Source organism: Gopherus evgoodei, chromosome 21, assembly GCF_007399415.2.
Source record: "Gopherus evgoodei ecotype Sinaloan lineage chromosome 21, rGopEvg1_v1.p, whole genome shotgun sequence".
Lineage (NCBI taxonomy): Eukaryota > Metazoa > Chordata > Testudines > Testudinidae > Gopherus > Gopherus evgoodei.
In genome coordinates, this window is record NC_044342.1 from 3081065 (window position 1) to 3097309 (window position 16245).

The window sequence follows — 16245 nt, forward strand, 5'->3', positions numbered from 1 at the left end:
ATGTTTAGATTGACTCAAAATTATTATTATAAGCAGGCTGTGTTTGGATTTTGGCCATTTTGGGTGTTTAACAATTGAAGATTGTTTCCTCAGATCAAACCAATTCTATTGGGAGTTGAGGGAACTCAACTCTAAAAGTGGGTGAAATTTTTCAGCTCAATTTTCTTTCCTGAAAAATGCACAATTGGGTCAGCCATAATATTTCATGAATTTGCATCAAATTTTCGGAACTGTTTATTTTATAACAAAAATAAATCAGAAAAAAACCCCAAATATTTCATACAGAAATTTTCAAAGTGAAATGTTTTGATTTTTCAGTTTAAAACAATTTTTAAAATGGTTCAATTTCACTTAAAATAACTTTTAAAACCTTCTCTCTCTTTCTCTCTCTCTCTATTCATTCTGAGTACAGCCAAACATTTAATTCTACCTAAAATGATTTTTTTTGTTTACTTTCTCTTTTCACTGTTTTTTTTTAATATTCATTTGGGATTTTTAAATTATAATTGTTTGTTCAATAGTGGAACCAAAAATCAGTTATTTGCACAGCTCATGTCAGCAGCTAAACTAACTGAGCCACATATTTTACATAATGAAATACAGGAAATGATTTATGCTGCCATCAAGTGTTCTGTGCAGGGAAGAACTTGACAGCTGACAACTCTCATTTGGGGGAGAGGGCTAGTTCAGGGGTTTGTGCATTGGTTTGCTAACCCCAGCATTGTAAGTTCAATCCTTAAGAAGGCCCCTTAGGGATCTACAGCAAAATCAGTATGTGATCCTTCTAGTGAGGGTAAAGGGCTGGACTCAATGACCTCTTAAGGTTTCTTCCAGTTCTAGGGGATAGGTATATCTCAAATTAATCCAAACAAGCATATGGGGGTCATTATGTGGCACAATGAGGGAATCTGAGATTCTCAGAATACTACTGCGTCTGTCTGTCTCAGTAACAAATGCCCTTTTTTTCCTCACAATCAGCTTTGCTTTTTAATTTTTGCTCTATATACAAGACATGCTGGTTATTTTTCCCTCAGCTTCTTGTCTGCATTAGCAAATAAGAGATAAGAAAATCTCAGCTGATTTTCAGATGTTTCTGAATATATTTATATATTTAGATCTGATATTTGAATTCTGGTTTGTGCCCTCTCACAGGCTCAGTGGTGGATTTCGCTAGAATGTGGCAAAAAACCACTCATGGTCTCTTGACCTGGAAATGGGGAACGAATAATAACTTTCTTTACAAATGTTGTAAGTAAAATATGGATTACTGACTCTGTGGTGTGGATGTCCTGTTTTGATGGTAAATACATCACACAGAAACATGAGAAAGGGTTATCTTCCTATACAGTATTTTTAAGGTTGGAAGAATTACATTTTTATTTTTAAATTTTGACAGACAGTGTCAATGCTTACTGTAAACATTTTGGGGTTTCTTATTTAAATTTTCAGATGCATGAAAATATAGATTTTAAGCATTTTTAATTCTTATCAATTTAAATCCTAGCAGCTGATGAAAATTGAGGATAATCAAATGAATATTTAATGACAGTAGACACAGAGATTCAAAAATTTAAATCTTTAAAAACCATTAAAACACAAATTGTCAACATCATAAGTCAAAATATACAAACTTAATATCCTTAAATCAACAAATCATACCGATTTTTAATATTCATTCGTCTATTTTATAACTACTCTAATTTAAATTCTCAGGAAGCATTTTTCTTATTTTGCTTACCAGTAAATTTTGATTATCAGTGGAAACAGTTTTTTTATTGGTTTATATAGACTCATAGACTCTAGGACTGGAAGGGACCTCAAGAGGTCATCGAGTCCAGTCCTCTGCCCTCATGGCAGGACCAAATACTGTCTAGACCATCCCTAATAGACATTTATCTAATCTACTCTTAAATATCTCCAGAGATGCAGATTCCACAACTTCCCTAGGCAATCTATTCCAGTGTTTAACTACCCTGACAGTTAGGAACTTTTTCCTAATGTCCAACCTAAATCTCCCTTGCTGCAGTTTAAGCCCATTGCTTCTTGTTCTATCATTGGAGGCTAAGGTGAATAAGTTTTCTCCCTCCTCCTGATGACACCCTTTTAGATACCAGAAAACTGCTATCATGTCCCCTCTCAGTCTTCTCTTTTCCAAACTAAACAAACCCAGTTCCTTCAGCCTTCCTTCATAGGTCATGTTCTCAAGACCTTTAATCATTCTTGTTGCTCTTCTCTGGACCCTCTCCAATTTCTCCACATCTTTCTTGAAATGCGTTGCCCAGAACTGGACACAATACTCCAGTTGAGGCCTAACCAGCGCAGAGTAAAGTGGAAGAATGACTTCTCGTGTCTTGTTTACAACACACCTGTTAATGCATCCCAGAATCACGTTTGCTTTTTTTGCAACAGTATCACACTGTTGACTCATAGTAAGCTTGTGGTCTACTATGACCCCTAGATCTCTTTCTTCCATACTCCTTCCTAGACAGTCTCTTCCCATTCTGTATGTGTGAAACTGATTGTTCCTTCCTAAGTGGAGCACTTTGCATTTATCTTTATTGAACTTCATCCTGTTTACCTCAGACCATTTCTCCAATTTGTCCAGATCATTTTGAATTTTGACCCTGTCCTCCAAAGCAGTTGCAATCCCTCCCAGTTTGGTATCGTTCGCAAACTTAATAAGCATACTTTCTATGCCAACATCTAAATCGTTGATGAAGATATTGAACAGAACCGGTCCCAAAACAGACCCCTGCGGAACCCCATTTGTTATACCTTTCCAGCAGGATTGGGAGCCATTAATAACTACTCTCTGAGTACGGTTATCCAGCCAGTTATGCACCCACCTTATAGTAGCCCCATCTAAATTGTACTTTCCTAGTTAATCTATAAGAATATCATGCGAGACCGTATCAAATGCCTTACTAAAGTCTAGGTATATCACATCCACCGCTTCTCCCTTATCCACAAGGCTCGTTATCCTATCAAAGAACGCTATCAGATTAGTTTGACATGATTTGTTCTTTACAAATCCATGCTGGCTATTCCCTATCACCTTACCACCTTCCAAGTGTTTGCAGATGATTTCTTTGATTACCTGCTCCATTGTCTTCCCTGGCACAGAAGTTAAACTAACTGGTCTGTAGTTTCCTGGGTTGTTTTTATTTCCCTTTTTATAGATGGGCACTATATTTGCCCCTTTCCAGTCTTCTGGAATCTCCCCCGTCTCCCATGATTTCCCAAAGATAATAGCTAGAGGCTCAGATACCTCTTCTATTAACTCCTTGAGTATTCTAGGATGCATTTCATCAGGCCCTGGTGACTTGCAGGCATCTAACTTTTCTAAGTGCTTTTTTACTTGCTCTTTTTTTATTTTATCTTCTAAACCTACCCTCTTCCCGTAAGCATTCATTATACTAGACATTCCTTCAGACTTCTCAGTGAAGACCGAAACAAAGAAGTCATTAAGCATCTTTGCCATTTCCAAGTCTCCCGTTACTGTTTCCCCCTCCTCATTGAGCAGTGGGCCTACCCTGTCCTTAGTCTTCCTCTTGCTTCTAATGTATTGATAAAAAGTCTTCTTGTTTTCCTTTATTCTCATAGCTAGTTTGAGTTCATTCTGTGCCTTTGCTTTTCTAATCTTGCCTCTGCATTCCTGTGTTATTTGCCTATATTCATCCTTCGTGATCTGACCTAGTTTCCATTTTTTATATGATGCCTTTTTATTTTGTAGGTCACGCAAGATCTCAAGGGTAAACCAAGGTGGTCTTTTGCCACTTTTTCTATCTTTCCTAACCATCGGAATAACTTGCTTTTGGGCCCTTAATAGTGTCCCTTTGAAAAACTGCCAACTTTCCTCAGTTGTTTTTCCCCTCAGTCTTAATTCCCATGGGACCTTACCTATCAGCTCTCTGAGCTTACCAAAATCTGCCTTCCTGAAATCCATTGTCTCTATTCTGCTGTACTCCCTTCTACCCTTCCTTAGAATTGTAAATTCTATGATTTCATGATCACTTTCACCCAAGCTTCCTTCTACTTTCAAATTCTCAACAAGTTCCTCCCTATTTGTTAAAATCAAGTCTAGAACAGCTTCCACCCAGTAGCTTTTTCAACTTTCTGAAATAAAAAGTTGTCTGCAATGCAGTCCAGGAACTTATTGGTGAGTCTGTGCCCTGCGGTGTTATTTTCCCAACATATATCTGGATAGTTGAAGTCCCCCATCACCACCAAATCTTGGGCTTTGGATGATTTTGTTAGTTGTTTGAAAAAAGCCTCATCCACCTCTTCCACCTGATTAGGTGGCCTGTAGTAGACTCCCAGCACGATATCACCTGTGGTTTTTTCCCCTTTTAGCCTAACCCAGAGACTCTCCACACTTCTGTCTTCTATGTCCATCTCCACCTCAGTCCAAGTGTGTACATTTTTAATATATAAGGCAACACCTCCTCCCTTTTTCCCCTGTCTGTCCTTCCTGAGCAAACTATACCCATCCACACCAACATTCCAGTCGTGTGTATTATCCCACCAAGTTTCAGTAATGCCAATAATGTCATAGTTGTATTTATTTATTAGCACTTCCAGTTCCTCCTGCTTATTACCCATACTTCTTGCATTTGTATACAGGCATCTAAGATACTGGTTTGATCTTGCCTCCCAGCTTAGCCCTGACCTTCCTTCCTCTCTGCCATTATAGCCCGTGCTCCCTCCTGTTTCCAACCCATCTCCCAGGTCTTGTTCCCCACTTACCTGTGAGCTTTGCTCACCTGTCCCCGTCAAACCTAGTTTAAAGCCCTCCTTACTAGGTTAGCCAGTCTGTGCGCAAATAAGGCCTTTCCCCTCTTCGAAAGGTGAACGCCATCTGTTCCTAGCAGTCTTTCCTCCAATAGCATCCCGTGGTCGAGGAAGCCAAAGCCCTCCTGGCGACACCATCTTTGCAGCCAGGCATTCACCTCCACGATGCATCTGTCTCTGACCGGACCCCTACCTTCAACAGGAATAATCGAAGAGCAGGGGTCAGCAACCTCTGGCATGTGGCTCATCAGGGTAAGCACCCTGGCAGGCTGGGACAGTTTGTTTACCTGCCATGATGGCAGGTTTGGCCGATCGCGGTTCCCACTGTCTGCAGTTTGCCACTCCAGGCTCATGGGGGTTGCGGGAAGAGGCACGGGCCGAGGGAAGTGCTTGCTGTGCCTTCCTCCTGCCCCCTTTGCACTGGAGCAGCAAACTGCGGACAGTGGGAGTCATGTCCCCACCTAGGGGAACCCCCATCCACACCTTGCCTCAGTCTTGGGTTAATGCCAGTCACCATCTAGCCCCCACTCACTGGAGCAGACTGCAGTATAAAAGCCACTCATCACAGGCAAAGGGGGGTTGGACTGGCTACCTCTGCCTACCCTGGGCTGCACCTTTGCACCCTAGTACCTTTCGGCATTTGACAAGGCCGCAGACTGGGGCTTTTCCAAGTGGGAGCTCCCCAGCTCCCTTGCCCAATTCCCCAGCTCTGCTCCTCTCAGATATCCTGTTCAGCCTGTCTGCTCCTGGTCCACTGCCCTCTTATAAGGGCCAGCTGGGCCCTGGTTAGGAAGTAGCCATAGCTGAGTCTGCTTCTCCATTCAGCATTCCGCAGCCACAGCCCTCTCCTGGGCTGTTTTAAGCCCTTTAAGGCCAGAGCGGGTGATCACCCCACTACAGCCTATAATGATGCCCCATAAATGGCAGGAAGGAGAAAGTGATGGTTGTACTGTATAATGGCCAGTGGGTGGAAGGATCAAGTATAAAAGAACTATATTGTATAATGGGCACTAGGGGCAGCAGACAGCGAGAGGTGAGGAAAGGGCAGCCATACTGTAAAATGGGCACTAAAGGAAGCAGAAGGTGGGGGGTAGCTCTACTTTACAAGGGCACAAGATACAGACACTTTACCAAAACACAGTTGCAATGAATATTATTTATTAATCCTGCCACTGATAAGAGGCAGATTCTAATCTCTTAGTATGATAATTTTATTTTTGGTTACATTCCCTTAGCTGCTCTTGACTCTACTGAGCTGGTGAAGGATAAAGTCATCTCCTTGGTAGATGCTGGAATAGCCATAAACTGTGCTTTCCCTCTGGTTCTCCGCCCGGAAAGGAAAGTGAAACTGATTCTCTCCTTTGACTATGGCCCTTTTGAACCATTTAAGGTAACTCCTATCACAGTTACATTTTTACAGTGATTCAAATTAATAATGAGAGCCAATTGTGCCAGGTGATATTTGAACACAGAAAAATACTTTGTCCCTGACCCCAGGTGATAAACGTCAAACAAAGAAATTTACAATCTTTAAAAAACAATCAAGCAGTATTTTCCTTACTTTATTTCTGGAAAACAGTTCAGGACAGGAAGGGAGCAAAAAATCCCATCCCCTTCTATCCTGCAGGGGGAATGTTTAATGGAAAGAATCCTACTATTCAAGTAGCAAGTTGGTCAGTTGACTTGAGTCAACACTAATATTTTTGTGAGGTGTCCCAGGGCCCAATGGATCTCTGCAAGGGGAGATTTTCAATGCACAATGCACAGTTTGGTGCCTTAATCAATGGAAGTTGGACAAAAAATTCCCATGTGTGCCTTAGAAAAGGTACCCTATAGTGATCTCAAGGAAGGAAATCTGTTTTTCATTTTAACTGAAAGATGAACTTTTGGTAGCCTTGAGCTTTCATGTGTCAAGTACTGGGGACTAATGTTGACATGTACAGGAAAATGTCTCCTACTGAACCAAGGTGGGTAAGGTAATTTCTTTTATTGGACCTACTAGCATTGGTGCATGAGACAAGCTTTTGAGCTTACAGGGAGCTCTCCTTCGGGTCCTACTGAACCACTTCTGTCTATCCCTGTTGAACAGCTATTAGCTGCTGCGAACCTTCTAGCTCTGTTCTTGTGTGTTGGACTCAATGTGCTATGTTTGATCTATGCTTATGGCTGTGAGCTGAGATATTTAAAGGCACTTAAGTGAGTTAAGCCAACCCATATTGACTTTTCCATGGAGGTAAATTCTTGCTCTTTTAAGCTTCTTTGGAAATCCCAGCTATGGGGGTCTCTTTACTGACAGTTATGTGTTTTTACACAAATATTCTTCCTATCCCAAGAGCAGAGGGTCTGGTTTCCACTGGAGGTTTTCTGCTTAGTCAATTAGTAGAGGACTCAGAGAGAAAGTCTGATTTTGAGTTATCTGTTTTGAGCTATCTGGTCTTGTGGGCAGCAGTTTTTTTAAATAAAATAATCATGATTCCCTCACTTACAGGCCCTCAAGCAAACTGCCAAATACTGTAAGGAAAACTGCATCCCATTTCCTGAGATAGATGAGAAATTGCTCCTAGAGCCAGATAACCCTTCCGACTGCTACATCTTCAGAGGAGAGGGTGCTCCAACCGTCATGCACTTCCCACTTTTCAACAGAGTGAATTGCCCGGGTAACTTTCGTTTCGCCTATTTTCTAAAATGCTACTGACCTCTCTCTCATTTCACTTACACTGATGACTTAAATACAGATGAGGCTGGTTTGCTCTGAGGTAAGGTAGCAAAGGGGCATAGGGATTGAGATAAAATGTCAGATTGATCTAGTCCCGTGTCCTATATTAGTGGGTATCTGGTGATAGAAGTTTAAGAAGAAGTTTAGAGAAATCACAGATTAGGTAGTTATAAAGTTATCTGCCATAAGGGACCTTTGTCAGTAGCATCTATATTTGGTTCTTTTTTCCTCTCATTTGTAAACATTTTGCACCCAATTTTCAAATGTATTTAGGTGTCTACAGATGCAGATAGGCATCTAGTGGGATTTATAAAGTGCCTAAGTGAATTAATTACCTAATGTGTGTGTGTGTGTGTGTGTGTGTGTGTGTGTGTGTGTGTGTAAATAAAAGTGTTTGCTTTTATGATTTTCACATTTGCAGATTTTCAGTTTCATCAAATGACTCTTTGAGCTCAGAATCAGGCAACTTCTTTCTTTAGCGCTAGTCAAGCCACAGAGGCAAATCTTCACTCTGTTACACAAGTAAGGTTGAAGGAATAAATGTAGATTTATGCTAGTGCAATGAAGAGATGAGTCTGGGACATAAGGACAAATTCAGAGAGGAATGGAAAGGAGTCTAGAAGTTGGAAAACCTTTAACCTTCTCTCAGCTGTCTGGGCATGTGTTACACTAGCTCAGACACCCAGACATTCTGCACAAATTCTATTTCTCTTGATTTTTGTTTCACTGTGAATGCAGAGTGTCATGATGTTAAATGATCTGTTCCTATAATGATGGGAGTCTTATAAGAACTCAGCAGTAATATTTTTAAAGGAGTCTAATGGATGTAGGCACCCAAATGCCATTGTTTTCATTGAAATCCCTAGATAGGTAGAGGCATAGGTTGTACTCTATGTTAATTTACCTCAGTGCAAATGAGAGCAGAATCTGCTCCTTGTTTTTTCACAAACATGCTACATATGGGACACTACAGAGAAAAGCAAGAAGAGAAAAGAATAGCTGGGGGAGAGGTAAAAATCAGGGAAAATAGGAGAATGAATTTGATAGAATTAAAGGAAAGTCTCTGAGTCTGTAGACAACCTAATTCAATAGCTCTGAGAAGTGCACAGGAGCAGCAGGAGTGTTTTTGGCACCCTAGGCGCAGGGCCGGCTGGCCTGTCCCATGGCTCCGGTGGACCTCCCGCAGGTGTCCCTGCAGACGGTCCGCTGATCCCTCGGCTTCAGTGGACCTGCTGCAGGTGTGCCTGCGGATGCTCCATCGGAGCCGCGGGACCAGCAGACCATCTGCAGACATGCCTGCAGGAGGTCCACCGGAGCAGTCTGCCGCCCTTCCAAATCCTGGGACCCTAGACGACCGTCTAGGTCGCCTAAATGGAAGCGCAGGCCCTGGAAGTGCAAAGTATCCATTTCAGTTCAGGAGGTTGTTGACTCCCAACCCCTAAAGATGAGATTTCAACTATATTAACTATGTCACTGCTCATAGCTGTAGATAAAACATCCAGATGCTTTGGGATTGAGAGTAGAGCATTTGTGGAATCCTTTCCCCCACATATGAGCCTCCTTTGATTCTTCTCCTTAAGTCTCAGAAGCAAGATATTCCTCTCACGACGGCCTGGGGACCCAAGAATGCAATCATAATAATAGTTCTAATTGTTATTGACACTACATTTGTAATATCAATATCCTCATCCTAAAAATGTATTCACACCTTTTCACTCTTTGCTTTCAGCCTATGTGACAGAATGGAGGATTAGATTCACCATGCTTCGCTTTCTCTACCATGTGGGAGACATCACCAAACTCCTTCAATCAGCCAGACTAAATGTATTGAACAATAAAGACAAGATCCTACAAGAGATCAAATACATTGTGGTTCACTCCAGCAAGGAGGCAAGCTCTTAAGAAGACTTTTTCATCTATGCTTTGCATACGTTAAAGCCACCCAGTAGATTTTGCGAACTACAGAATTGTCATTTGGCTGGAAAATATCATCATTTGGAATCACAGTGAGGAGAGGAGTCTCAGTTTCTACTGTGAAAGCACTAGTACCTAGTTCTTGAGTTAGCCCTGTCACTTGACTGCACTTTACTTCAGCAATTCTGATTCTGCGCATGAGTCAAAGAAAAATTCTCTCTTGGTATTCTTTCTTGCTGTTTTGAATTATTGCTCAATCTGTCTCTGCTCTGTTTGATACCAGATGCCTTTATCTCCTGATGCACAGTTCATGTTCAATCAATAAAGCCTATAAAATCGCATCATTTGCACACAGTGCCTCCAGCCTAGAAATAGCCTGCAAAAGCACAAGCACATAAAACCTGTGGTAAAAGCCATCTGCCCTGTCTCCCTGTAGTGACTAGATCACATAGAAATTATGAGTAAGGCTGTAATTTAGTTACAAGTATTTTTAGTAAAATCATGGACAGGTCATGGACAATAAAGAAAAATTTACACCTGGTGACCTGTCCATGACTTGTACTATAAATACCCATGACTAAATCTTAGGGACTTTGGCGGCCTCTGGGGCACTGTTGCTGCTGTTGGTCTGGGGGTGGGGGAGTGGTGCCCCACTGCTGCTAAGAGGGAAGGCCCAGGGCCTCGCTGTGACCCTGGCACAGAGCCTGAGACTGATGCTGTTCAGGCAGCTCCTGGGAGCAAGTGCCTGGGGCCTCCCGATTAGTGGCCAGTGCGGCTGACTCCGACTCCACCCAAACAGCTATCCCCTGGGGCTGCCCGAGCAGAAACCAGTGTGACTGGCCCCAGAGCTGCCCCACCTGCTCAGGCAGCCCTGAGGTCAGTCATACTGACCACTGTAGAAGTCAGAGAGGTCCTGGAAAATCATGAAATCTGTGACTTCTGTGACCTCCATGAAAGACTCCCAATTTTAACAATGAATCTTCTGCAGACTTTCAGAGGTGGGAGTGCCAGCAGTATGGCATGTGCTTACAGATCAGGCATTCCTGGGTTCAATCCATCTGGAGATGGCATTGTTAAAATATAGAGCTTTCAGATTCACCCCATAAGGTGAATGAATTCTGTTTGAAATGCCAATGAATAAAGATCCTGGATTGTTCTCAAGAACTTTTCACTTCATATTATTGTAAACCAGGTGTTCTCAAACTGGGAGTCATGACCCCTTACTGCAGAAATTTAGGCATTTACAGTGTTTAGGATACTATAGTATTAAGGTTGGAGGATCTCATTGTTTCCTCTACCTCATGCTTCCTCTGCCCTGACTCCATCTCTTCCCTCATCTGAGGGCTGAGGCCTCACTGGCCAAACAGACAGCGTCTCCAGCAATTCTTGGTTCCCAGAAGCACAAGAGAGGTAAGCTCAATTTTTCTCCTCTATAGCCCATACCTGCAGCTGAGCACTGCTCCTTTGCCAATCGTGCGACATGGGGCCACCCTCTGCAGCCCTGGCCCATCCCAGCTGCCTCTCCTAAGCACCCATGGAGAAGGCTCTGGTTATGGGTGACCTAACACAGCCCCCTGCAGCCTGGTCAAGGCCAGCTACCTCTCCTAACTGCCCATGGAGATGGCTATGGTTGCTCCTGGGATCCTCATTTTATCAGGCCTGTGGTAAATACAGCACCAGAGTCTCCTGCACTTCTGACTTCTGTGATTAATCTGTAATCAGGAAAGTGGCATCATTAAATGCAGTGGAGGTGCTGGTGTGGATAAAGGTTGCTGCAGTGAGGCAACTGAGCCAGGGTCGGGGACCTAACAGTGCTACATTTCAGCCATTCAGAGTAATCAGTTCATCCTGTGTTTGCACAGCACTTAGCACAACCGGCTTCTGGCCCATGACTGGGGATCTTATCTGATTGCACAATGCAAATAATAAATTGTATTTGTATTTTCAGCATTAAAGTTAGCAGGGATGCTTTTGTCGCTGTAGAAAGTTTTAATCAAAATTTCAACTTTTGATCCAAAAATTATATTGTTTTCTGCTGAAAACTAAAAAAACAATAATCAATACTAAACAAAATATAATCAATGGTTGGAAAGACAAAAAAATTTAGCTGAAAATGTACATAATCTGTTCATTGCCAGAAATTAATCATAGAATCATGGAATATCAGGGTTGGAAGGGACCTCAGGAGGTCATCTTGTCCAACTCCCCTCTCAAAGCAGGACCAATTCCCAACTAAATCATCCCAGCCAGGACTTAGAAACCTCTAAGGAAGGAGATTCCACCACCTCCCTAGGTAACCCATTCCAGTGCTTCACCACCCTCCTAGTGAAAAAGTTTTTCCTAATATCCAACCTAAACCTCCCCCACTTCAACTTAAGGCCATTACTTCTTGTTCTGTCATCTGGCACCACTGAGAACAGTCTAGATCCATCCACTTTACATGGGGGTAGATGGTTACACAATTTGGAAAGCTGGACAAACTCAAGCCTTGACTTCTAATAGATGCTACAGTGATGAGCACGACATAAGCTCCTATGGAGAATTGTATAAAGATTAGAATCTGTTACTTAATGCAAAATAAGGTGGGCCTGGGACAAATTAAAAATCTAAATGGGAAAAAAAAATAACGGTTGGTAGCCATGGATGACAGGAGCAAATATCAATGCTAAGCAGGAGTAGTAGGGGACATAGTGCTTACCTATAACTCCAAGATCTTTGCAGCTTGAAGTGATGACTCTTCTCATTTTTCAGAGTTTGATGCGCAGGATTCAGGTGCCAGAGCTCAGATTTAACTCTGAGTTTCCTTCACAACTTGGATTGTTGTGCTAAAGAGCCCCATGTGCTGGAAGCTGAGATGGATCATACGAAAATTACCCTGTTCTGTTCATTCCCTCAGAAGCCCCTGACATTGCTTACTGTCAAGAAGACAGGATACTGAGCTAGATGGACTATTGGTCTGATGCTGTATGGCTGTTTTAATGATCAGCACAAGCTGCAATTTCATGTGGTGGAACATGCTCCTTATGAAATGGAGATGCTTGCTCATGTCTGTACCTTTTCAGGAGAAGGCCATGTCTCCCCTGACAGTGTTTGTCAAAGAGATTTAAATGACTGAGTCTGGAGACTCATTGCTGTGTCCTCTATGTCGACGGTACAGACAACAGCCCTGATGTAGACAACTTTCTAAATCACATGAGATCTCCCTGCTTACACCTCATGACTGGGGCTGGTCACAAAGTTTCTATGAAATCTTTTTCTGAAAGACATTTGGGATCTTAACTAAAGAACAATTTCATATAAAATGTCAGGTTTCCTCAAAAAGGTTTTGATTTTTTATTGGAAAACCTGAAAAGAAAAAAAAAGAGACTGAAAATTAGTTTTTCAATTAAGGGTTGGTGGGTTAAATACGTTTTTAGATAAAGTTTTTTTCACTTTCATACCAATGGGGGTTTTGTTCTTGATTTTGTTTTTTAGTATTCAGCAGAAACAAATATTATTTTTGGATCAAAAATTGAAATTTTAATCAAATGTTTTATGAGACTAAAGAATCCCTGCTAGTTTTACTGCTGACATTACAAATATAATTTATTATTTGCATTGTACAATCAGCCAAAGTCCCCAATCATGGCCCAAGACCCTGTTGCTCCAGGTGTTGTACAAACACATGATGAGCTGGTTGCTCTGCAGGGCTTAAATGTAACACTGAGCCCTTTCACATCCCAGTCCAGGCTAGCCAACCTCACTGCAGAAGTCCTTGTTTACACCAGCACCTCTGCTGCATTTAAAGGTACCACTTTCCTGAGCATGGGTTACTCACAGGAGTCAGGAGCGAAGGAGAGGCTAGTGCCATATGTAGCTACCTTGGTTTGGATAATTACTTTTTTCCCAATTCCTGTAAAGTTCCAGAGGGTCTCAGAATCATCTGGAGAGTCACTCTGAGTACTTGGGAGAGGCAGCTGGTCTGGGTCAGGGCTGCAGGGGGTTGTCCCATTCATCTCAATTGGCAGAGGAGCAGCATTCAGCTGTGGGTGTGGATTAAAGAGGAGAAGTGTCAGCATGTCTCTCTCATACTCCTGGAAACCAAGAGAGATGGAGGTGCCAGCAATTTGCACAGTGAGGCCTGAGCCCTCAGACAAGGGAGAATATGGAGTCAGAGCAAAGAAAGAATGAGTTAGAGGAGACAGTGAGACCCTCCAACTGACCCTCCAACCTTAACACTGTAGGTGTCTAAACAAACTAGGTGTCTAAATTTCTACAGTAAGACATTATTTGGACTCCTGCTTCTGCCTGCACTGTAGGCACCTGGACACCAAAGCCCCAGAGTGATGCATGAACCCAGGGAAAATTGGCTTCCCTCCCCTTAATTCACCTGCGAGGCCCGATGAGGAAGGCATGTTCAGAGCTTGCTTAGCAGACTGGGCTCTGGATGCAAACTCACACAAAACAAACCCATGGTGGGGGCGGGAGGTGAGAGTGAAGAGGCGAATCTCTCCTATAACTTTTAACCCTGCAATGAGGGTGCTCAGTCCCCCACTGCATGAGGAGCAAAATCATGGAGCAGGTACTAAAGGAATCCATTTTGAAGCACTTGGAGGATTTGAACAGGGATCTAAAAGCTCTCCGGAGAGTGCCCAAGTGACTGGGCAAGGGTTTCTCTCAGTATCTCCTGCTGAAGCTGTTCCACAGTGGAAAAATGCTTTGAAAAGAAAGTCATTGTTGTAGAGCCTCTGGATTTCCAGTATCCCACCTCAGTTATCTAAGCACCAGGCTACTTAGTCTTCGTCAGGATCCTGCCAAGGGCAGTGAGCACTGTTGGGAACTCGAACCCAGACGGCAAGGGTCGTTGTCTGACCGCGAGAGAGACAGGGAACACCAGCAAGGTCCAATCAAAAGCTCTTTATTGAAGAGTGCACACGACAATAAAGAGCAGCTCATCTCCAGAGAGAACCAGCTAGCTCTTTATATCTTATTATAAGCCTATATAGACAGTTCCGTCGTGTCATAGATCATTCACTTGAGCAACCCACCCCCCCTCTTCTAACAACTAGAAACTAGACACCTTTAGTATACATGCATGCCTAGTCCCCTATGTTTACAAAATTAGATGATTAATAATATCTAAACAAGCACCACAAGTTAGGAATGTAGGGGAGTTAAAAACAGACAGAAAACTGAACCAAGGAGTGAAAGCAGGGAGGCTGGCTTCTTATCAGTTCTTCAAACAAGCTGCTTCTAACACAGCACCATCTGCTACTATGTCAGGAATGCAGACCTCTCTCTTATCTCACTTTTTCCCAGCGCTTTGTGAGACATGCTGCTTCTCAGTATTTTTCCACTCAAGGATTACCCAAAAACCTCTGTTAGCCTGACTTTGGTCAGGTTGGCATACCTGGTTTTGTCTGCTATATCTTTATTCAGGCGTAACAGCACCAAGGGTCAGAGCCAGGGCAAACCTCAGGCTAGGAGTAGCCAAGGAGTTTCTGGTTAGTTCCAGGCCAGTATCAATACCAAGAGTCAAAGTCCAAGTCAGATTTCAGGGTTCGAGTCAGGAGACAGAGTCTGAAAGAAGCCGAGGTCAGACCAGAAGCTCTACAGCTAGGAGAAGGAACAGTCTTAGCAACAATAGAAGATCCACACTGTTGCCTGGATGTTTCCCAGAAAGCCCCTTGGGTTTATAGGGCAAGAAACCAAACAGAAGTCATGGGGCTGCTGTGTGTCAAACCCTTAAGATGGGATTTCCTATGGTGCTGTCCACAGCAGGGCATGGGAAGTGGAGCACAGGCTGTTTAGAGCTGCTGACAGACAATCTCTTGGTCATTGTTCTGTCTCTCCTTCTGGCACAGAGGCATTTTATTTATCCACATTGGAATAGCTTGAAAAGGAGAGATTACATTGGATGTCAGATCACAACCAAGGTGAAAGGAGACCCATGGCCACTGGTTTCAGTGAAGCTAACAACTGGTTTATTTATGTCCAATGAATAGAGTCTCACACGTGTTCCATTTTACTGTTTGATATTTTCTCCTGCTCACTCTCACCTGCTGCTTTACCTTGAGGAACACAATGCCAACAGAGCTCATCCAGAGGGGAAGGGATCTGGGCCCCCCCAGAGATCAGTTTAAAATAAAATGAAATGCCAAGGTCTTGAAAACAATCCAGGACCTTTACTCATTGGCTTTTTAAACAGATTTCGTTCAGCTGACAAGGTGCTTCTGAAAGATCCATGTTGGCCCACCAGTGCCAGATCTGCAAGCACATGCTATACTGCTGGTGCTGAAGAACTAGCTCCCACAGCTGAAAGTCTGCAGAAGACTCATCATTTCTATGTGATTTAGTCACTAGAGGGAGACAAACAGCGAGGCAGGGCTACCACGGGATATGCAATGTTCCAACGGAGGAAGCTTGTCCCAAGCAGCAGAGATTAATGCCAGTTCAAATCCCTCTAGGGACCAGCACTTGGTCACTCCACTTGCTCCTTCTCAACCAGATGGATTAAGAGGATTAGACTTGAAAGTTTGCAACATGCGGCTCTTCACATCATAAATATTTGACTCTTCATGTTCATATTGGAACCCAACTCTCATAAGAAGTTGAACATGTTGGAAGAAAATATTGGACAGAATCCTGTTCCCTGTTACACCTGTATGAAACCAGACTGACTCCAGTGACTCCAGACTAACAGAGGGATTTTGCCTGGAATCTGTCCAAGAGGAGGTACACTAAGTGCTGCATTAAAGGAGCTGTGTTGGTGAGTATCTGAGTGTCTGTTGCACAGACAGTTTGTCAGTTTCACCGTGTGCTTGATTGTTTGAAAAGTGTGAATT

The 16245-nt window shown here is 42.8% G+C and overlaps 1 protein-coding gene across 4 annotated transcripts in view; it reads left to right on the forward strand.

Annotated features, from left to right (window-relative positions):
- LOC115638322 (cytosolic phospholipase A2 gamma-like) overlaps positions 1-10618 on the forward strand; it is a 29716-nt gene extending 19098 nt beyond the window's left edge. For 3 of the 4 annotated variants that reach the window (XM_030539917.1, XM_030539914.1, XM_030539916.1), the window contains 4 exons: positions 1153-1248; positions 6027-6181; positions 7280-7448; positions 9237-10618. In XM_030539917.1, coding sequence (XP_030395777.1) covers positions 1153-1248; positions 6027-6181; positions 7280-7448; positions 9237-9409 — 593 coding nt within the window. In that variant the 3' untranslated portion in view covers positions 9410-10618. The remainder of the gene's footprint in view (positions 1-1152; positions 1249-6026; positions 6182-7279; positions 7449-9236) is intronic. The other variant, XM_030539918.1, reaches the window with a different exon arrangement.
- Positions 10619-16245: the final 5627 nt, after the last annotated feature.